This window comes from Pristis pectinata, chromosome 1 (assembly GCF_009764475.1).
Source record: "Pristis pectinata isolate sPriPec2 chromosome 1, sPriPec2.1.pri, whole genome shotgun sequence".
In the NCBI taxonomy this organism is placed as follows: domain Eukaryota; kingdom Metazoa; phylum Chordata; class Chondrichthyes; order Rhinopristiformes; family Pristidae; genus Pristis; species Pristis pectinata.
In genome coordinates this window covers 46,763,784-46,787,420 of record NC_067405.1, presented here as the reverse complement: position 1 = coordinate 46,787,420, position 23,637 = coordinate 46,763,784, and the positions used below count along the sequence as shown (strand labels likewise).

General features: G+C 37.3%; 1 protein-coding gene across 1 annotated transcript in view; it reads right to left on the bottom strand.

Annotated features, from left to right (window-relative positions):
• LOC127572227 (juxtaposed with another zinc finger protein 1-like) overlaps window positions 1-23,637 on the bottom strand; it is a 117,956-nt gene that overhangs the window by 6,026 nt on the left and 88,293 nt on the right. Inside the window, exons 2-3 of the mRNA XM_052019183.1 lie at window positions 14,897-14,969; window positions 1,595-1,791 (exon numbers count right to left, since the gene is read on the bottom strand). Of these exons, the coding sequence (XP_051875143.1) occupies window positions 1,595-1,791; window positions 14,897-14,969 (270 nt within the window). The remainder of the gene's footprint in view (window positions 1-1,594; window positions 1,792-14,896; window positions 14,970-23,637) is intronic.

Below are 23,637 nucleotides of genomic sequence, written 5' to 3'. Positions count from 1 at the left end.
TTCTTTAGCTGTTGTGATCAATCAAAGAAGGCACACCGTGATCTACCAAGTATGCAGAGAATCTGAATGCACTGCACTTTACTTGGATGGTTAATATCTTGGGCTTATGTTACATTCTTCAAATAACCAGCTGCACATTCACAAATGTATATTCTATGGAAGAGGAAGAAAGCTTAAATTTGCATTGATTCTCCCTGAAGCTTATGACTTGTAAGTTTAAAAACTAGAATACTGCAGATGATATAAATGCCAACCATTTTTCTCATCTCCATCAAAAAATGCAACACAAAAATAAAGCTACAATGACCATTATAACTCCAAGAATCCTATAGGAATATCTGTCATATACAGGCAATGTATTAGCTGCCAAGTTCTTTTTGTAACATTCAGTCAATGGTGGATTAACAAGAGGAAATAGCTATTATATCTGTATACATTCAGCAAAAACAAGAAACCTCAATGTGGTAAAACTTCCATAATTCTAATTAGATTAATTATACCAATGCAAATCAAGGACCAGCCTAATATGTATAAACACATTCTTGTTGCATTATTGCCATTTTTAAATATTCTACAACTAACATCCGAATTTAATAATTTCATTTTTGTCACTGTTTCTTTGGTAAGTCTTAATCTTAAATTTATGGATTTTTCTGATTTCCAGATCTGTTCCAGCTCCAAAATACTTGTCCAAACTTCAGTCTGTTATTCAACTAGTTGTCAAATTCTTACATTCCCATCCTTAATTTTTTTCCCCTAAAACCTTTCACCTCCTTCTCCTTTAACACCCTCCATAAAATCCATCTTTCCCCAGGGCTTTTGTCTTATCGGTGGGAAGAGCAATAGAGCATTGAAAGTCAAAGATCCTTTGTCAGAACTGGGAAGGAGAGAAAATATGCTTGTTGATCTCTCCTTCCCAGTTCTGACAAAGGGTCTTCGATGCAAAATGTTAATTCTGTTGCTCTTCCCACAGATATAGCCTAACCTGCTGAGTATTTTCAACATTTTCAATTTTTATCTTAGATTTCCAGCATTGTGTTTTTTTTTGATTTTCAAGGTTCTGGTCTCTCTGTCCTGATCTCCATTTTCTCATCTTTACCAAAGAAATGCAGAAATTTTTTTGTTAATGGAGATCTAAAAATGGAAGTTATTGTTATTATTTCCTCTGCTTTCTATTCAACTAATAAAGCCACTTTATTCCTATTGAATTACTTTAAATTTAAATGTCACATAATCACTACAGTTCTACCAGTATTCCTAGCTATCACTCATGGAGGGGATACCCACCTCAAATTATTTGGGTCAAACAAATCTACCATCATTTATGGCTGTCTTGCATCCTTTTGCTGGCAGAATTCAGCCAAATTAGAATTTAATGGAATCAAAAATCTATCTTGCACTGCATATGCATTCTGGTGAGTTTTCACTATTTGATGTTTCATTAAGTCCCACTTACTTAACAAAAAATATCCTGCATAAACACAATTTAAAATGTACGTAGCACACAATGTAGTAATGTGCTTTTTACAAAATTATCAAAACCAGGCTGTTTGTTGTCAAGCTACTTCACATTTACTTGATTAATTGAGCCTACCAGTTGGAGTTCCACTGCAGGCAGAAGAAGATGGTGTAACTGGCGGTGTTCCTGGAAAAGCTGAGGTCCCATTGCCAGGGTGAGGTGATGCAGGCGTGCCTCCTCTTCCCACAGGACTGGAAAGAGCTGGTGTTAATTTGGCCTGATGTCTTTTTCTCATTTGTTCCCGTTCACGGCGAGCAGCTTCAGTCATAAACCTGATAAAATTCAGGAATATAAATGGCAACGTGGTTACTGAGCTTGAAGAGCAGAGACACATTCAAAGATACTTCCATCCCATTTTTGGTGGTCACCTCCAATATTTAGCCATTTACCACATCTACAAATTGAGGTTAAACATGAAGATGTTTCGAGGGAGGGGTGAAATCTAGCTTTATTCACCAACTCTGGGGATCGTCACATTCAAGTCACAAAGAAACCAAACATTCCAAATATCTTCAATTATTCGCAAGATATTTCAATGGATAAACATTTATTAACTCTTAACGCTTCCCCCATTTTTTTCCTTGAGGACAAAAATGCACAAGTTTTAACTAATATTGCAGCATGGATAGCTGGATCACAAAAGTAAACACCAAAATGCAATATTTTCTTGAAGTTTGACTGAGAATGTTTGTTTCTTTGACAATAGAAATTAATACATTTTCTGATCCAATTCAACCAACTAGTCAGTTTTGATTGGAAGTTTAAACTGTTAGATCCTTGCAAGAGAAAAAATACTTAAGGGTTTACGCTGAGTTGGCATTTTTGTATTGATTTTATGATACACAGGTATTATGATTTATGGAGCAACCATGTCAGTTTAACAAGCTGAAGGACACACAATATCTCCAACATCATTAAAATTCAAAAGCCTCCGGAGCTAACTTGGTACACAGTGATGCACTATATCTGGACAGCATGGTCCCTGGGCATTGGGAATATCACAATTTCCCTTGATAAACTTACAATAAACAGGGATAAAAATTGCTCTTAGTTTAAGAAGTACAAAACAGGATGATAAGTGTTATTTGTTGAGATCCCTCATCCATTAGAGCATTAAAAAAAACAAGAGGATTTTGATTGCAGAAAGCTATCAATGAAAAAAATGAACAAAAAGCCAGTGATGTACCAGAGACTCCTAAGGGTTCTTGTGAATAATGGCAAATATGTAATTAATTTATTCAGCAGTAGCAGTTTAGTAAAACTGGGTGGCTTAACACAGCATTTCAGGTGCAGGAATAACTTTCAGTGTGGAGTCACAAAAAGGCTTGACTGGATAAGGATTACAGATTTCTTTCCTTAAAGACATTAGTGATCCAGATGGGTTTTTACAACAATTTTGCTGTTTTACAGTTACCATTACTCATGTTGGATTCTTACTCCAGATTATTTAATTAACTGAATTTAAATTCCCCAGCTGCCATGGTGTGATTTGAATTTATGTTTCTGAATCATTAGTCCAGTCCTCTGAATTACCAGCAAAGCGATTTAACTACTACAGCCCCTAATTGTCGCTGAATCAAAATCCTGGAATTCTCTGACAAACATTGTAGAAATACCTTCATAAGGATTGCAGCTGTTCAAGAAAGAGTCTCACAACATTTTAAGAGCAATTAAGTTTGGGCATTAAACCCTGACCATGCCAGCTATGCCCACATCCTGTAAATAAATAGATAACCATCCAACATGTTATTCTTCTAGCATCTTGTGAAATTATACTTAGGGGTTCATAATGCTTTTGGCTTTCAGTGTCAGTGAGAATTAAAATATAGTCTACTCTGCTTCCAGATGAAATTGAACTCTGTCAAGTTATAAAGATGGGCTTAGCAAGAGAATATTCTGTTAGATATAGAATATATATAATTATATAATACTCTATATTTTTAACAAGAAGAGTGGTGGAGGGTGAGGGGAGATTTGATAGAGGTTTATAAGATTATGAGAGGCATAGATAGACAGCCAGTATCTTTTCCCCAGGGTTGAAATATCTAATACCAGAGGGCATGCGCTTCAGGTGATAGGGGATAAATTCAAAGGAGATGTGTGGGGCAAGTTTCCTTTTTACACAGAGTGGTGGATGCCTGGAATGCGTTGCCTGGAGTGGTGGTGGAGGCAAATACAATAGGGGCGTTCAAGAAGCTCTTAGATAGGCACATGAATGTGAGGGAAATGGTAGGATATGGACATTGTGTAGGCTGAAGGGATTAGTTTAGTTGGGCATTTTATTACTAATGTAATTGGTTCGGAACAATATTGTGGGCCGAAGGGCCTGTCCCTGTGCTGTACTATTCTATCTTTTAATATAGGGTTTGCAAATGAGGATGGGAGATTTTGATAGGATTTGGAAATAAGGGAATGGATACTGGCAGTATCTGCAGGTGACGTTACTGGTGATGAATAGATGAAATCTGGTTAGATAGAATATGGATGAAGGAGCTTTAGTTGGTCTGATGTGGGGCATGGTTTGGAAAACCAAGAAGGTAGTGTAGTAAAACCTGAAGTTATTGATTGTACAGACAAAGATTACAGAAGCAATGAAGAGGAAGTGAAGAAAGCAAGCAATATGGTGGCAATTCAATTAAATTGTTCAGTTGATATAGAACATTTAAGGATTTTGTCTCAAACGAGGTGCCGCAGAGTTGGGGTTCACCTGCATGAGCAGAGAGAGTGATGTGCAACTTGGATTGAAAGTACGGAGTTTTAAATATGAGCCGAATGGGATTTAAATTTGTAGAAAACTCTTGCTCCATCATGTTTTGATTCCATACAAGTACCACATTGATTGAATTGTTATGGAACCAGATTAATAACAGATCACTAGAACTGACAACCTACATTTGCAAGTTAATGCTTTGACAAGGAGCAATGTGTAATAAAGAACACAAGTTAGCAAAGGATGGAGCTTTATGGTGTATATACACAATACCAGGATGAAAAATGATTGGTCCCATCAGCTGTACTGGTGTCAAATATGTCCTCATTGACTAAGACACTTAGATTGATAACATGCTCTTTCCTTTCTCCATCCTCTCCTGACATTTTTTTGGGCAGCCTATTAACCCACTCCCAACAAGGCCCAGTAGGGATCCAATGCATCATTGGAACCTAGATTAACTAACAAGTCCAGTTCCTCTTATATATTTCTACCTTTGTTCCCATGGCATTGTACAGCAAAGACTTAGGATTTTCTTAAAATATGGCCTCTTTAAATGATCATGCTAAAGTGGGTTAAACAGAAAATATGCCAAATGTCTAAGATTGGAGAATAGAGGAGTGAAAGGTAACTGTTTTCTCATAGACCATTCTGATAAGTAGAATGCCATGACTAATGTTATCAAATAGGCTACCAGAAATTAAGATTGTTTTCTGAGGGTTGCCATTCAATAAATAAATCCAAGATTACAACAATGTCGGTCTTGTTCTATATAAGTTAAACTGAAAGATAAGCACTTCATTTACAGAATCTCACAAATGCTATGCAGTGCACTGGTGCAATGGGGTTGAAGGGTGTTAGTTCTTCCTCCTAAACTTATTTTTTTAAAACCTTCATAAGAAAAGAAAGCATTAAACTATCAATAAAATATGCACTTTAAGTATCAAAGAATTACAAAATGTAAGATTCCAAAAGATAGGTGAAGTGCAAGTTTCCTCCAGCAGTTAAGGGGCAAATATACAATGTGGTTATTCTCAGTGGACAGCCAGAAACAGAGTTGAACACAACAGCAACCCACATCTGAATACATACAGGTATCGTAAAACTTAAATGTCACAAATAAAGGCATTCTTCTTAGATCTCACCCTCATTGGCATACCCAGTGAACAACTGGTATAAGAGGGTAACATTTACTCCATTATGTTCCTTTATTTTGAACCTGTAAAAAAAAAGGCACCTAAGTCTAATTTCAGCATTATACTTTTCTCAAAACAAGGAAAATGACATTGAAGCCTCAACTTTAAGACAGATTATGTCCTAAAAAAAAGATAAAACAAATTTCTTTAAATAAAGTTAATTTTTAAAAGTAAAGCTTGAGAATTACAGAAAAATAATAAAAATAATAGAAATAAATAAAAATAGATTTTTCTTCTTAAAAACACTGTTTTGTTCTGCAGCAGCTCATCTTTTAGGCACTTTATTTCCAAAAGGGCAAATTAGCACTGTAAACATTGAAATCAGATCTTTCAAATTTCAACCTATGGCCCAAATTCTCTTCGATCTTGGTTTAATCTCATTTCATCAATAATGTACACTTATTATAGGGTTCTGACAGCAAGCTACAGCTTTTGATAAATTATACATCTCAAATCAGATTTAAAATTTGAAGCCCAAGTGCTAATTATCTATACAGCCCTAGTTAATAACGAGATTTCTTGTTGAGTATCTGATCACAGCATGGGCATCATTTGTCAAGAATGCTCAAGTCTACCTTAGAGACCAGCTTCTGCAATTCTCCCATGCCTACCATATGTAAAATTGGGATCTCTGTTTCTATAATAACCTTTTATTAGGGAACTGACATAATGATTAAGTTCACTGAAAACACATAGAATGAATTAGACGATTACCCTTGCTGCTTTAAGCTACTCAGAATTGCAACAAGACAAAATAATTAATATTGAATTTTAATTTGATGTGTTCCACATTTAAACCCCAATTTGCAAAGTACACCTGGAAAGCTGCCACTGTTCAATTGCAGTTTAAGCTGATGAAAGAAAGGCTCCTGCAGTTTGAAGTGCACAATCATATAAAGCATGTCTTTTTTTTCTGTGGAGCAAATAATATAGAAAAAGTAATTAAAATACTGATTTTACAATCTTGTCACAACACACACCAATTTTTAAAAATGAGCCATTGGTTTTTAAACAAACAAGTTATGGACCATTTTAGAGTACATTTAGGGATGTAAAACCTTTTCCTCTATTTACTAGGGATATGATGGAATTGTTGATTTGATGAAATCATTGAGCCAAATTCAGCTGACCATGGCCAAAAGTTATAAAGGCATGCAGGCATTCTCATGAACTCTCAAGCACCTGATGCATCTGTCACTTCATCTTGTCACTGGACTCCAAAGTCAGAACTGGAGACCCTATTCATTTCAATGAGATTTCTTGGCTTGGAAAAAGAAGTGCTTTATTGATTTATAAGTATTTTAGTATGTTTTAATTGATAATTTTTTTCTAAAAAACTAAAATAATTAAATGTATCTGAGGTGGTTTTCTAGATCAATATGTGGAGGAACCTGCTAGAGAAAGGGCCATTTTAAGTCTCATTTTGTGCAATGAGAAAGGGTTATTGGTAATCTTATTGTATAAGGTATTTACAGAAAAGTAACTACAGCATAAATTTTATGATGAGTTTGAAAGTGATGTAGTTTAGTCAGAAATCTAAACGAGGGAAACTTTTTTTTACATGAAAAAATTGTCTGGTTTTTGCTATCTGCTCCCAAGACCTTGTTATTTTGTTAGTTATGATATGGTCCTCTTGACTTTGAATTGGTAATGAAGCAGCAGCAGCAAGGCTAGCCTGAAGAGGCAGCTGTGGGATGGATCAAGGGCATTCACATCAAAGGCAGAGCCATGGTTCAGTAGGTCTTCAAGTGTTCCTTCCAACAGGTATGGCTGCCTATTTGGCCCTGATGAGTTCTCCCCCATTCTTTGCTCTCAGAGAGGTGGGGCCTTGGGTGTTTCGATCACAGGTGGCTTTCTTTTCCCTTGAGAAAAGTGATGCCTTATATTTGCAATTGATTAGCCTCTCGATCTCCTGGTCATTATCATTCAACCAGTCCTGACCCTTTGTGATAGAAAAGCACTCTTTGCAGGTGCCAATTATGCAGGGCAGCCCATAAGCTGCGGACACCATGCAGCTTCTGCAAGCTGGAAATTGACATATTGTTTATGAGTTGGTGTATGAGAACAGTTACTTAATTACTTTTGTGGGGTTTTTGAGAGCTTTGATATTAATTTTCTTGTGGTAATGCTTCAATTGTTTTGATGTTTTGAGGGCCAGGTCACTGGATATAACGTAGCAAATTAGGCTGTGGTCAGTCCAGCAGTCATAGGTACTCATTACGGGGCACATGATGCGGGCAGCTTTGCAGTCTCTTGCTCGGACAATGATATAATCTACCATCTGCCAATGCTTGGATCAGGAGGCCATGATACACCTTGTGCTTTACCTCTGATGAAACAGAGTACTTATTATGACAAAGTCATTCTCCAAGCACAATGTCAAGAATAGGATCCCACAGGAGACAGCCTTCCCCATTCTTTCCTTGCTGATCATGCCAGTCTGGAGGATTGCAACCCTTTGGATGGTAATGAAATCACCCATGGTGATGAACCAAGTGAAGAAGTCATCTATGAGGGTCAGTTGGGATGTGGACCATGAATTTTTCAAGGTCAGAGTCAAAGTCCTTCTTGGCTTCATCTCAGGCTTCTAGGATTGGAATGTCAGCACTGATGAACGTAATGTATTGGTTTCATGTTAGAGACCTGATGGGTCAGGTGTTCAATAATTCCTCAGGGGAAGTTACTGAGACACCAGACTAATTCATTCTTGGCAATGTTCACTTGGTGAAAAGGGTGTTTCTCTTCCAGTTTGACCTTCCTGTACATGCTGTATCTATGTCTTGTAACTGAAACTGACTTTCTTCTACTTGGTATTAGTATATTATTGTCACTTGTACCAAGGTACAGTGAAAAACTTGTCTTGCATACCAATTGTACAGGTCAATTCATTACACAGTGCAGTTACATTGAGTTAGTACAGAGTGCATTGATGTAGTACAGGTAAAAACAACAACAGTGCAGAGTAAAGTGTCACAGCTACAGAGAAAGTGCAGTGCAATAAGGTGCAAGGTCACAACAAGGTAGATCGTGAAGTCATAGTCCATCTCATTGTATAAGGGAACTGTTCAATAATCTTATCACGGTGGGATAGAAGCTGTCCTTAAGTATGGTGGTACGTGCTTACCAGTGTGGCAATGTCAACATCAAGGTGTCCAAGTTTCCGAGCTCTGATAGCAGAGCAGCATTCAGGTCTGTCAATCTTGGAATCATTCAGGAGGGTGCCAATATTCCAAGTCCTGAACTTCATGTTGTGGAACTAAAGTGCTGGGCGTGGTTGCTTTCAACACGGTGTAGCCTTTGTACATCAGCTGCCACATGGACTGCATAAACAAAAATCTTGATCCTGTGACAGGAGGGACCAGGATAACTGGAGACAGTGTTCTGCTGCATGGGTATTTTTGGTTACACATGGTGAGCACACATGTATATGCCCCTAGCATGTGCACACTCAGGTATGAGGAAAGACTTGACTATTGTTGATTGGGAAAATGCATTGAAAGGTATTACAGTAAATGGCTAGCATTCAAAGAAATACATAATTTGCAGAAAAAAAATTCCTTTAAGGGACAAAAATCCATGGGAAATGTGGACTAACAATGTCTGCGAAGATAATTTTAAGTTTGAATGCAAAGAAGAGGTTTATAAGATTGCCAGAAATAGCACTGAGCCTGAGCCTGAGGATTGAGAGCATTCTAGAACTCAGCAAAGATCAATACATTGCCAAAGAAAGGCAGGATAGAGTGAACTGACAAGAAGCAAAACTTTGAGTTTCTTTACGCATGTAAAATGTAGCTCGGGCAAATGCGAGTCCTCTGCAGACAGATCAATTTATAATTGGGAAAAAGAAAATGGCGAAGAAATTAAACAACTACTTTGAGTCAGTCTTCAATCAGAATCTCCCAGAAACACTAGTGAATCAAGGATCGAATGAGAACGAGAAACTGCAAGAAATAAGTACTAGTAAAAATCAAGTACTTGATGAGTAGCAAGACTAAAAGTTGATAGATCCCAAGGTCCTGATGATCTACACGCTAGATCTTTGAAAGAAGTGGCAATAGAGATAGTGAATGCTCTGGCTATCATATTCCAAAATTCCACAGAAACCTTAACCGTACCTGTGGACTGAAGGATAGAAAATATAACCCCACTATTTAAGAAAGCAGGGAGACAGAAAACAGGGAACTACCAACCTGTGAAAATTCTTCATGCAGGTGATGATGAATCTTTGGAATTCTTTATCTTGGAGGGCCATAGAGGCTCCGTTGTTGAATTCATTCAAAACAGATCAATAGATTTCTAAATATTACTGTGATAGTGCTGAAAAATGGCAATGAGTTAAACGATCAGCTATGATCTTGATGAAAAGTGTATAGTGGGCAAACATTGGAAGTGGTCAAGGTTTAGTGATCGCAGAGATGAACTAAAGGGAAAGAGAATTATGAGCGATATGAGGGAAAACTTTTTTTTGAGGAGCATGTGTTGCCTACTGCTGTTCCTATGTCTTTTCACAGAATCAAAGAATGGTTATAACTTATAAGGAGGACATTCAGCCCATTGCATCCATGCCAGCTTTCTACTCGAGCTACTCACTAATTCTACCCCCTGCTCTCTTCTTGATAGCCTTTTAAGCTTTTCCTCACCAGTTATGTATCTAATTCCCTCTTGAAGACTACAATCGAATCTCTCTTCACCACAACTGTAGACAGTGCATTCCAGATTCCAATGACATGCTGTGTAAAAAGGTTTTTCCTACTGTCACACTTATTTCTCTTTCCTTTTATTTTATCCCATCCCTGTGACCTCTAAACCTTGGACCCTTCTCCAACAGACCCCTCATTATTTCATATACTTCCAAAAATTCTATTCGCCGTAACCCTGTTTTCTCTGTTACTTAACCAACTTTGTATCCATGCTATCAAAGTCCCTTTATATACCACATGCTTCAAATTATTATGTTATATTAAAAGTCTACTTGAAGTTCATGTGCATAACATTGACTTCGTTGCATTCATCAACTCTACCTCAAGAAATTCTATCAAATTGGTGAAACATGATTTGCCCTTAGCAAATCAGTGTTGGTTTGCCTTAATTAATCCATGTTCCTCCAGGTGACATTAATTATTTCCTTGATCATTGTTCTCAAGAGCTTTCCCACCACCAAGGTTAAACTGATTGGCCTGGAGTTGCTGGGCTCATCCATAGTCTTTTTTGAGTGAGGGAGTAACATTCACCATTCTCCATTCCTCAGGCACAACCCCCAATCCAAAGAACACTAAGTTTTTGTCCCGCAATTTCCTTCCATATTTCCCTCAGAATCCCATCCGGTCCTGGTGACTTACCCATGTTAAGTTCAGATAAATTTTCTAATATCTCCATGCTTTCAGCATTTAATGAATCAACCGTCCCAACTATCTCCACTTTCACTATTACTTTATAAGCACCCTCTTCCCTGGTGAAGAAGGATGCAAAGTACTCATTTAGTACTTTAACACTACCCTCAGCATCCATGTGCAAGTCCTTAATAGACCCATGTACGACCTTTTATTATTTACATTCCTTTGGAACACATTTGGATCCCACGTCAGAGCTAATCTTTTCTCATACACTCTCTTTGCCTCTCTTACTTCAGTTTTCACCCCCCCCCCCCCCGATTCTTTTATAATCAGCCTGGTGCACTCTGGTATTTACAACCCAACACTTGCTAAAAGCTGCCTTTTGTCATTTTATTCTCCTCAATATTTCTTTAGTCATTCAGGGAGCTCAGGGTCTGTTTGCTCCTCCTCTGCTCTTCATGGGAATCTGCCTCTAATGTACCTGAACTATTTCTACCTTAAAAGATAGATCATTGTTCTGCTACAGTTTTAGCCATCAATCATTGGTTTCAATTTACCTAGGCCAGATCCACCCTCATACCATTGAGACTGGCTTTCGTCCAATTAATTATCTTTATTTCAGATTGCTCCTTTTTAACAGCTAAACCTAAATCATATGATTATCATATCTCTCTCTTTTAAATGTTACCTAATGGACATATTGTGCTCTTGACCACTTCATTCCCTACAACTTGATCCAGCAATGCCTCCTTCTTTATTGGACCAGAAACATACTTTTCTAGAAAATCACCCTGGACACATTTTAGAAACTCTTCACTCTCTCTGTCCTCAACACTATTACTAACACAGTTTATATCAAAGTTTCTCAGAACTAGTTTCTGTACTTCTCTGCAGTCTCCCTGCATTTTCTCCCTTCTCCTGTTCAATTCTGAGTGATAGAATGTACCCATGTCCATGCCATGCCTCCTCCTTTCTTTCCTTCTTGAATACTTTGTATCCAGGAATATTTAATACTCAGTCCTGCCCTTTGAGACATTTTCTGTCATTGCCACCACCCCATATTGCCATTTCATATTCTTATGTGCTTTAATTTTTGTTCTTATAATTATTTAAAAACTCTTAAAAATTCCATAAATATTTATGGATTTTTAAGTCACTTAAAAACTGTAAAAATATTTTCAATTCAACTTGTACCTGCAGTTGTACTAATTATTGAGCTAGTGATTTCCAGAAACATATTCAGAAAAAATATAACAATGCTTCCTACTGGCTGCAACATGTAATAATTCACCCTTTATCAGGGATGGAACTCTTCTAAAACTGCAATGTCAGAATTGTTAAATTGTCAGAGTCGAATACTAAATCACCAAATTCTTGACCACATTGCAGTTCACATTTATTAAATGTTCTAATTTATCTTTCTTTTTAAAAATGGGTCAAAGCCATTCCATATGTACTATTAATTACAAAACACAGAATGCTGGTCAAGCCGCATTTGTGGAGGCAAAAAATGTATGGTGATGTTTCAGGTCAGGGCCCTGCATCAGGTCTATTAATTACTCTCACAGAGTCATTTGCTACAGATCACTTGGGCTAAGAAATCCTTTTGTGTAGCATGATACTTCACTGAAGAAATTTAACCAAAAACCTGACAGAATTTAGGGATTGGGATTTTAGTGTTCACTGAATGTCATTAAATTTGTGCCGGGTCTTCCTTGCACACACATGGCCTACCATCAGCAAAGGCGGCTCATAAGGATGCAGAAGCCATTCAAGCTTCTACAGTATTTAAAGAGGAACAGCCTGAACAAGTCTGCAGCTGTCAAGTCCAGTACATTGTTTCTCCTGCAGGTAGGTATCTGATTAGATTTTTACTTCTAAACCATCCCTCCCATCACTGGGAATGTCCTTTAGGCTCTCTTCACCACTCCCATTCAACCACATCCCAGATCCTTCCCCAACCCGATCACATCCCAATTTCTGAAGCCGCAACACAACCTTTGAGATCTCAATTTCAACACCCGTCCCCACGACTGAAGAACCGACATTCCCCACTGCCTCCACTCGACACACCCCAAGCCTTTTTCAACCGACCCCTACTTATGACACAGCCATTTTCCACCACAGAGCTAGCAGAGGAACAACATTTGTGCATGGTTAAGCCTCAATCTATTGCACAATGCCTGAAGATTGTTGCATAATTGCTGCATAAACAAGGAATGGTTACTGCATAATTGCTGATTTAACACAACTTTTTTTTTACAATTTCTTGGTCAATATTTTGAAAAAGCACATGCTTTCTGCAGAAAATTATTATTGCTAAAATATTCAATGCAAATAAGGGGGTACTGAGCTTGTAAACCAAGTGGCATGGTTTGCTGAAGTCAATGCCATGGCAAGGAAATGGGTTCACTCCTGCAGTCTCCAGGATTGTAAGGATCTCAATCCTGATTATGTAACTGATAAAAGTTAAAGCATTTCTAAGAATGCTCTGTGAGGGAAGAGACATCATAACTGATTATTCTCTGACAGCTTTTGTTTCCATTCACAAATGGCACAAGATCTCAAGAAAGGCATCCAGAATAGTCTGAAGACAAATGCCACAAGGACAATTAGAATTGTAAAATAAATACATCAAGTTACACCTTGCACTGCACAGAGGAAACAACAATCTCTTTCAAATTATATTCTCATCAAACTGCTTTCTTTTCAATCCAAAGAGACAAAATCCCTCAATAACCCATTGAAAAATGAAAATAAGCCTGCTTATTATATCAACTTGTTTACAAAGAATAATCCGATCAGAAAATATACCTTTTCCATATTGCCTAACTTTGTTCTGTTTTAGCTTATCTGCTGCTAAAACCCTCATCCATCCCTCAGTTACCTTGGGATCTGATTTTTTTTCCAGTGCTCTACCAGCCATTCTCCCTTGTCCCACATGTGGTAACCATGAGATCATGCAAAATTATTCTGCCTGTGTCATATTTCACACTTAAATCCCATTTACCCATCACTTAATGACTTTTAAGATACACCTGAAAAGCAACCTGATTATGCAGCTTTTTAATCGTCTGTCCTAAAGGGTCGTTATGTGACTAAATGTAAAATTTTTTTGATAATGTTAATGTTAAGTACCTTGGGTTGTTTTCGCTGTGTTAAAGACAGTACCTAAATAGAAACTGTTGTTGTTGTTTCTTCCAACAGAGATATACTTTACATTTTTCTTCTATTAAGTATTTTATGTCAAGGCCATCCCTGGTCTCACTACCTCCTGCTCTCTTTTCAACCTCCAACTTGATTTCAATACATAAGACAACGGGAATAACACCAGTACTACAAAGATATGGCACACTTTAACACAGAAACAAAGGTAAGTGAAGTGCAAGAAAAGAAATGCTGCAAGTCAAGTTCATGAAGTACAATATGAACTATTAGAATGCAAGTGTCAGCTCAAATCTTTTAAATACAAGATGAAAACATGTACTATTTAATAAAAAACTGCTGAAATGAATTATGGCAATATTAAACAATTATTTTCATTGGCACAGAAGAGGAGATGAGGCCTGGGACATATCAGCCACGATCATGTTGAATGATCAGCATGCTTGAGGGGCCAAGTGGCCTACTGGTGCTCCTATTTTCTTACATTCTCATTAAATTATGAATTGATTCTTCCTTCTTCAAGTATATTCCCAAAGTATTTAAAGTAGTTAATAACCTGTCTTAAAACAATGTGGCAAAAATTCCTGAGAATCCATCACATTCAGGAATTTGGTGGTGTCGGACTAGCTTTTTATCTTGGCTATTGGATATTATTTCTATCAATACTCCAACACACTTTTAATTCACTTTTTTGAGATATAGGGCAGTACTACAATAAATTTTCCCAGCAGGTGTGTTTAAAAGGAGCACATGAACCAGGGTCCTGGTGAGTGGAAAAGGGAGCATGGGAACCAGAGCTCAAGAGAGTGGAAAAGGGAGCATGGCAAATATTAACTTGTGAACCAGATGCTGAACCACTGAGACTTGCAAATAGTCACATGAGGAATACTGGAGTTTTACTGTACCTTGCAAGTAGGTTCTGCTGAATGCAAATTCCAAATCAACTTTAAATGGTAAAATCAAAAATTCATACCTGTTGATGTAACTTAGTGCGATATATGATGGCTGCTGTTGTTCTTGCCTTTCCAAAACCTTGGGATCATTTTCTGTTAAAAGAATAAAGAATAGTTTATTAATGAGAATCTTCCAGTTACAGTATATAATTTTAAAATTAGCTAACAGTTGATTTAAATTGATACATCAGGCAACTTTTTTTTTTAAGTACATAACTTCACACAAGACAGGTGACTGTAGAGGAGGATATCTGCATCATCATACCCAGGTTTAAAGCACAAATGGGGAAGTAGAGCAGTGAGACAACAAAAAAAATCCATAGCCCCATTTTCGCGACAGAGTTCCACGATAAAATTTTGAAGCAAACCTCAAAATAACCGTCTGTTACTCACACTGAAGCAGGCAGCAATCTCCTCAAAATATCCCAATCACAATCCTCTATTGTACTTAGGACAGTGATGCAACCCTGACTTTCCATTGGATGACGAGCACCATCTGCCTGATCAAACAGAGTACCAAGCAATGAACCAGGTGCAAGTAATCTCAACTCACTTTACTAAGGATTTTGATATGGTCAGGAAGAGTATGGACGGCCATTTTGGCTTCAAAAACTCCTCCTGCCTTTTGACATCCCTTTCCGTTCAGGATTGCCTCAGCCTTGCCCTTAACACTAGTGAATCTGCTGATTTCCCATATTTCACTGATATTATTCTAATAAAACCTGACATTGTTAGGGCCTTGAGCAAGTTTCATCAGGATGGAGACAAGATTCTCTCCTATTTATCCGATGGATATTGAAAATGAAACTTAAAAAATTTAAAAGCAGGTCCAGTGTGTTTGTTTTTAAAAAGAGTAATTAATTATCCATCTCTAATTTGCCCTGAACTATGCACCTTTCTAAGCTGTTTCCTTGAAGGAGATCTATTTACCCTGGAGCAGAGGAGGTTAGGAGGGGATATGGTTGAGGTATGTAAAATTACTAAGGGTAAAGACAGGGTAGACTACAAGAAACCATCTCAGAGGTAGACAAACTACAGGACATAGAGCATAAAAGAGTACAGCAGAGGAACAGGCCTTTCAGCCCACCATGTTTGTGCCGACTATGATCCCAATCTAACTAATACCACCTGCCTAAACACAGTCCATATCCCTCTATTCCCTGCCTGTCCACATGTCTGTCTAAATACTACTTAAATGTTGCTATTTTATCTACTCTACCACCTTGCTTGGCAGTGCATTTCAGGCACCTACCACTCTTGTTAAAAAAAAAATTTGCCTTACACGTCTCCTTTAAACTTTCCCCTCTCACCTTAATCATATGACCTCCCATATTTGATATTTCCACCCTGGGAAAAAAAAAACTCTCATAACGTTATGCATTTCTATCAGGTCACCCCTCAGCCTCTGACACTCCAGGGAAAACAAACCAAATTTGTCAAACCTCTTGTTATAGCTAAATGCACTAGAATCCAGGCAACATCCTGGTAAATATCTTCTGCACTCTCTCCAAAGCCTACACATCCTTCCTATATTGTGGCAGCTAACCAAAGTTTTGTACAGCTGCAACACAACTTCTCAACTTTTATACTCAATGCCCCAACTGATGAAGGCAAGCATGCCAAATGCCATTTTTACCACCCTATACACTTGTGTTGCAACTTTCAGAGAACTATTGTTGAATTCCTCTGTAAATAGGTTATGCAAATTATATTCCTGAAAGAATATGAAGTCTTTCAGTTGAATCCAATAGTACCTTTTATTGCTTTGGTGGGTAATCAGTTGTGATCAGCTTTTATTTCCAATGCACGTAAAATTTACAAAAAATTGCTAGTTTCCAGTTTTGCTTTTTCTGACAGGATGTTTGCATTTACTTACATGAACATCATCTAGATGTTTTTGTCATAGTTTTATTCCTAATCTTCAATACTACAATTTTATTATGCAGCAAACACTGAACTTCTACAAAAGAAATAAAGCAGACATCTGAGTTGAACCTCAAGCACCACTTTTATTTGTTTATAGTTGATGATAGCAAGTTTAAATGTTAATTATACCTGAGGACACACCAGAAAGTGTTCAATAGCATAAGAACATAATAAATAGAAGAAATAGGAGACCAGAAACCCCTTTGAGATTGACCACATTCAATAACTCTCCATGCCATGAACACTCTAAACTCTTGGTCTCTTACACTGCTCCAATAAAGCTCAGTGCAAGTACAAGAAATAGCATCTCACCTTCTGATAAGGCATGTTACAGGCCTCGGGACTCAATAATCAATTCAACACTTTCAGATAACAAGCCTTTCGGGTTTGTGTCAGAACTGGGTAATTCTGATGAAAGGTCAACCTGTAATGTTAATTCATATTTTCTGTCTCCTCAGATGGTGACTGACCTGCTAGACATTTCTTGCAAATGCAGTGCTTTTGTACTCCAACCGCTTACAATAAAGGCCAATATACCACCTGCCTTCTCAAATGCTTGCTATGTATGAATGCCTTCTTTGTGCCTCATGAGCCACTTCACCAAGATCCCTCTGAACACTAGTTTCTGACTGTTTAAAATTAATACTGTCAAATTATATTCCTAACTGATTCTTCATATTAAACCAAACAGCATTGGATTACAAACAGCATTACAATTTCCCACTTTATACCCCATCTACCAACTTCTTGCCCTCTCACTTACCCTGTCTATATACATTTGCAGATGTTTTTACAGCTGCTTCAGAATTCATTGCCCTCCCTGACTTTTGATCATCAGCAAAATCAGAAATGGTGCACTCTTTTCATCTATCCATAAGACTTTATTAAAATGAACAAACATTGAGAAACTAATGTTTGCCAAAAGGCGGAAACTGTACAGATTCAACATCAATTTTTTTTTAAATTACAGCTTTGGTAGCCGTTTTGTTCTTATTTGGAATTACATCTGGAAGTGCTGTCTTCTTGACCTTATCTTCAAATGTTTTATGTTATTATGTGTGCAGCATTCAGCTGCATAAAATTTTGCAGCATTAGTATCAATCATTTCTTTCTCTTTTCTATAAATATAGAGTTTATGTAAAACTCCTGAAATAAGTTGTTCAATAATCATGCAGGCAGGATTTTGCGAATGAAGCTCCTTGATATTTCTCTTGATGAAATATTTGCTGACTTCAGTCACCTAAGGGACTTCTGTACAGATGAAGTCACTGATATGTGCCCCATTAGTCTCTGTGGATTTCCCCTATCCCACTTCTCACCTCGTTCTTGCCAATTAAGGAGCCGAATTATGTATAATAGTTGGAGTCACTTTTGGTTTTGAGTCCTAGTGTGCTGCAGAAGCTTGACAGAAACATACTGGTGAATAATTAGAGTGATTTTTTTTTAAGTCCTGGAAATTCTATCCATCTTCTATTGCCTATTTTGTCTAAATCTTATCAGTAGACAAGCAATGGGTACTGCACTACATCTTAGTATACACAATTATAATGTTTTCAAAAAGAGCCATAACATTTTAGAAGAATTAATTTGAATGATTAAAACAATATATTTGAAAGATCTGGCACAGACTTGCTGGGCCAGTAACTTTTCCTTTATGCTCTACAATTCTGTGATCCTGCATCCATTCTTAAACACGCAGCTTCCAAATGAAAAAGGCTTGAGCCACCTCACACTTCCTATTTGATCCCGGTAGCTTCACTAATCTTTTGCAACCCCACTGGTCTAATCAAGCTTGAAGCCTTGCTTTAATAGCCTTCCTATCAAGTGAACCAGTCTCTAGTATACTACCAACAAGCAGGCCTAAGTCTATGGAATCCAAGTCCCCACCTCCAGACTACACCGATAGTCTTCTGACAAGACCTTTTCAATTGTTTCTAAGTGCTTCTGACAATCAACAAATGTTTAAAAACAGCTGAAATAGATTTATAGAATTAAAAATTATGGAAAGATTAAAAGCAACTATCTAACAGATGTAAAATAATTTAAAACATTAATATTAATTAAAATAAAGAAGTAAACAACAATTATCTCACTAACCTTTTCTATCCAGGTCAGCAAACTCATTCAAAAGAATGGGCTGTGCTGGATATGCCAACATGGCTAATATAAAGCTAGGAGACCAGGTAATAAGTGTATCTGGTCTCTCAGTTCAGCACAGTCAAGCTGTATCCCAAATTCAGTGTGGAGTTCAGCAGCAGAGCAGGAGGTCAGATATACAAGTTTCTGCTTTCCAGCAGGTTTTGTATTTCCATGCTGCATGGAGCAGATGGAGAAATCAAAGCCTTGAACAGCAGAGGATGGAGGTACTGCACAGTACCTGATCTGGCCCCATATGAAAAGCACCGCAAAGGCAGTATCTTTTATTTCAGATGGATGTACTTGTAGTTTAAAAAAGCTTTGGTAGTAGTGATGCTTTAATAGTTCTTATTGCTGATTTATACACAAGTTTTATCATCCTGGCCAGCTCCCAGCACTTTAGCAAGGCAGAATCCAATGTATAGGGTGTCTCAGTGTGGATAGTTCGCTGCACTTATTGAGTGGCTTTGTCAACTATTGAGGCTCCACCACCAGGCAAACAGCTTTCAAAGCTGTCACTATACTGAATGCTTGTAAAGGTCAGTATTAAAAGCAATTAAAAACACTAAAGCCATCTTAAATAAAATAAGTTAGACTTATTCCTGGCAGCCAGATTATTCCTTGTGCTTATGCCAGGTTAAACCTGGCAGAGGTTCCAGTGGGCAGGCTTCCCAGCCCAGGAGCATCTCAGTTGGCAGGGCATAAGGTGCCACAGCCAGTCTAAGCCCCTCTGGAGTGACCAAGACTTCAAAACCTGTGGGAATGCAAGATCCAAGACATTGTGTAGCTTGACTTAACCAAAGGAAAGTGCTTAAATTTAATTAATAATGACCCACCAGAATAGAATTGTGAAAATAAGCAAAACAGAGAATACGCCTTGAAAGGTAACAGCTTTCTCAAATCCCAGATGAAACACCAAAAGTTAATGGAAGTACTTAATTAATGAAACTTTTCAAAATGTAATTGAACAGTATCATTAGTTAACCCGAGAAATGGTTACTTCACAAGTGATAATAGTAATTAAATTAGTTTGTCCATAAAACTTTGATAATTTTATTTGTGATTATCTACCTGAACTTCAGATATTTAGTGCTGGCAACAAATACAAGGTGGTGAGTAAAGATCACTAAAGCTTTTTTTTCCCCTCTATTTTGTCACATATGGAATTAGCATAAACCTCATTCCCTCCTAGACTGATTCTGACATGTTGATATCAAATTAGTGGCAGTTTTATGCCATGGACTTTAACTTACTCAAAGCTCAGTTAATTTCATTAGGGGACCCTACAAAGAAAATAAAATATTCCTGTTTGCTGTACAGTCCAATTTTAAACCAGGATTTGAATGTTTCTGTATGTTATTCAGAATTCAGAAACTTTGGTACTGTTTTTAACAGTCCCAGCTAAGCCAAGGCATGTGGCTTAACCAGCTATCAAAGTTTATCTCATACTTGTGGATGGGGCTTGCTCTGGTCCCATCCATGTGATGGAATTAGATCATGAAAAGTCCTGCCAATATGCTAAGCCTCCCTGTAACCCTTGGAGTCAGCTCAGCACCACAAGTTCATAATGGGAAGACTGCACAAGGTAAGAAAGAACATTATTGTGATGTCAGTGATGAGAACAGAAAGCCCAAAATATGGGTCAAAAGGATCATTCAGCACAGAACCCAACTGGAGTTTTGGTTGAGATCATCCTAGCAATCAAGAACAGGTAATGAAACTAGACCTTCTTGGCTTCCATTCAAAGAGACAGTCACACCAGAAATCATAATCCCTTAATTATGTACCAAAATTGAAGTGTTAAGCAATTTGGATGATTACCAGTGTTATTTTCTGCAGAGTATGTATTCTGCAATTTGAGACGCTGAGATTGGATGCAGCTCCTTCACCCAGCCACAGGAAAATACTGTACATGCTGTAAATCTAAAATAACAGCAGAAAATGCTGGAACTACTCAGCCAACACCCATGGCAAGAAATACAAAATTAATATTTCAGGTTATTGACCTTTCATCAGAACTTTCACAAGTTTGAAATGAATCAAGTTTTTAAGTTCAAGTTCCAGAGTCTGGTGGAAAAGGAAAGGGAAGGTCTGTGACGAGTTGGAGACATAGGCAGGTTGTTTGACACAAGTGATGATGCTACCAGCTGATAGTGTGTGGTAAAGGCATATCCGTGGGAGGTGTAAATAAAAGACAACAGATTAAATTTTTCCTACGAGAACAGGATGGATAAAACTGAATGCTGGAAACTTGAAATACAAGATTGGAATAGCTGATTATCTGAAATTGTTGAATTTGATCTTGAGTTCTGAAGGCTATAATGTGTCAAACTAGTAAATGGGATGCTGTTACTCAAGCTTACATTGAGCTATGTTGGGAACAGTAGAATCATTGAAATTTTACAATGCAAAATATGGCTATTTGGCCCATTGTCCCCCCTGTTGGTTGAAATTCTAATTCCACTCCTGCATTCAGCTTGCAGCCTTTCTTCAAATACACATTCAAGTACTTTTTAAATGTGTTAAGAGATCTGCCTCTACCAATCTATCAGCAGCGAATTCCAGATCTCTTCCATTCTCTGGGTTTTAAAAAAAATCCCTCATCTCCCCTCCAATTCTTATACCAATTACTTTAAATCTACTGCCTTGGTTTATAACCTGTCTGCTAATGGAACTACATCCTTCCATGTCACTCCATCTAGGCTCATTGGTATTTTGAGTTCCTCCAAACTACTCAACATCCTCCTATTTATTATATATTCCAATGCTATGTTGCACCTATCCAATGCATTACTCAAGATTCCCAGGATTAAATTCCATTTGCCACTTTTCTGCCTAGCTAACTGGATCTTCTATATGTTCTTACAGTTCAAAGCTTTCCTCTTCATTGTCAGCCACATGGACAATCATCTTCAAATCATCTTTATCGTATCTCCGACTTTTAAGTCTAAATTATTAATATACAATACAAAAAGTACAAGACAGGTTACTGAGCTTCGTAGAATCCACACAAAAAAAAATCAGTAAAATCAACCATTAGCTTTTGGTTTCTGACTCCCAATTTTTGATCCAATCTGTAACACTCTCTTGGATCCCAAAGATCTTGACCAGCTTGCTATGTAATATATTGTCAAAAGCCTTGGTAAAATCCACATAGACTACATCAAATGCACTGCTCCCATTGACCCTTGTTACCTCCTCAAATTATTCAATTAAATTACTTGGTTTAAATTTTTAAACAACAGGATAATGTTAGTTTTCCTCCAATTCTCTGGCACCATACCTGTAATCATGGGAAATTGAAAAATAGTTGTTGGATTCTCTGATTTCCTCCCCTCATACTTTTAACACCCTGGTGTAAATATCACCTGGGCCTTGTAATTTATTCACTTTCAAATATACAAAACCCTAATACTTCTTTTACAATGTTTATCAAGTCCAATCTATCCTTCCAAACTGCAACAATTGGCATCATCCCCCTCTTTTGTGAAGACTGCTGCAGTGTATTCATTAAGAACCTTATCCACATCCTCTGCTCTGTACACAGGTTACCTTTATAGTCCCTTATAAGCCCTTCAATTTCAGATTTCCTGCATCACAGTATTTTGCTTCTGTGTGTTCAAATACAATTGAACATAATTTTAGTATATAAAAAGTGTTTCAGATGAACAGGGCTCTATTGAAAAAGAGCTCAGCTTCATTATAGATGATGTAATGAAGAACAGGTTTACCAGTGGGAATCTAAGGAATAGGAAAGGAATTAAATAAACCTGTATAAAATAGAGCAATTTCTTCAAATATCACTATGTTTGCTGCTAAGTTTTCAGGATCCCTCCACAATATCTTAGATTCAGCAATTGGTGACTACTACTCTACCCACTTTATAATCTTGGTATATCATATCCCAATCCTGCATTCACTCATTTCACATTATTTTGTCACATTACTCTTTACACATCACTAAATGTATTATCATCAATTTTTCTAATCAGTATAATTCCTCAATATCTTTTCTTTGGACTCAAAAATAATCACAGTAATTCTGCTGTAGATCACTAACAGGGTATTTTTGCATTGTGGAAAGTGGGTGAACAGAAGAACGCACCAATTTTCAGGGAGCTTAATTTCCAGATATTAAAATACAAGCTTTACACAGATGATGCAAAAGCCTTTTTATAGCATTATTATATGTTAATGGGTCCTATAACTGTTTATTGATGTTTCTCACCTCTTTTGATTCTCTTTGACCATTTAAAATTAGCATTGCTGGCACTTGGTACACTGCCTTAAGAAAGTTTGTCAAAGCTATTGCATAAAGTTTAGAAAAGAGGTTCTTTTCTTATATATGGTTTTCAGATACATCTGTATATCTCTTTTATAACTTGGTTTGTTGGTGGGACTTTCAGCTAAATTTTCAAAATGCTGGCGGTGAGGCAGCATCTGTGGAGGGAAACGGACAGTCAGCGTGTCGGGTCGAACAGATTTATCTGTTATCTGGGCTGAACAGATTATTATATTGGTACATTTTTAAGTTAATTTTGATTAAACAAATTTCCAACCACAACTGCCAACAGAAACTGCTTCATTTGCAGAAACCACAGTGGTAAATATGGTATGTTCTTGACTTGGAGAAAGCCAACTTGCATGCATGGGGAGTTAATGCACACCCAAATTCATCTTTAACTTGGGACAGCAAGTT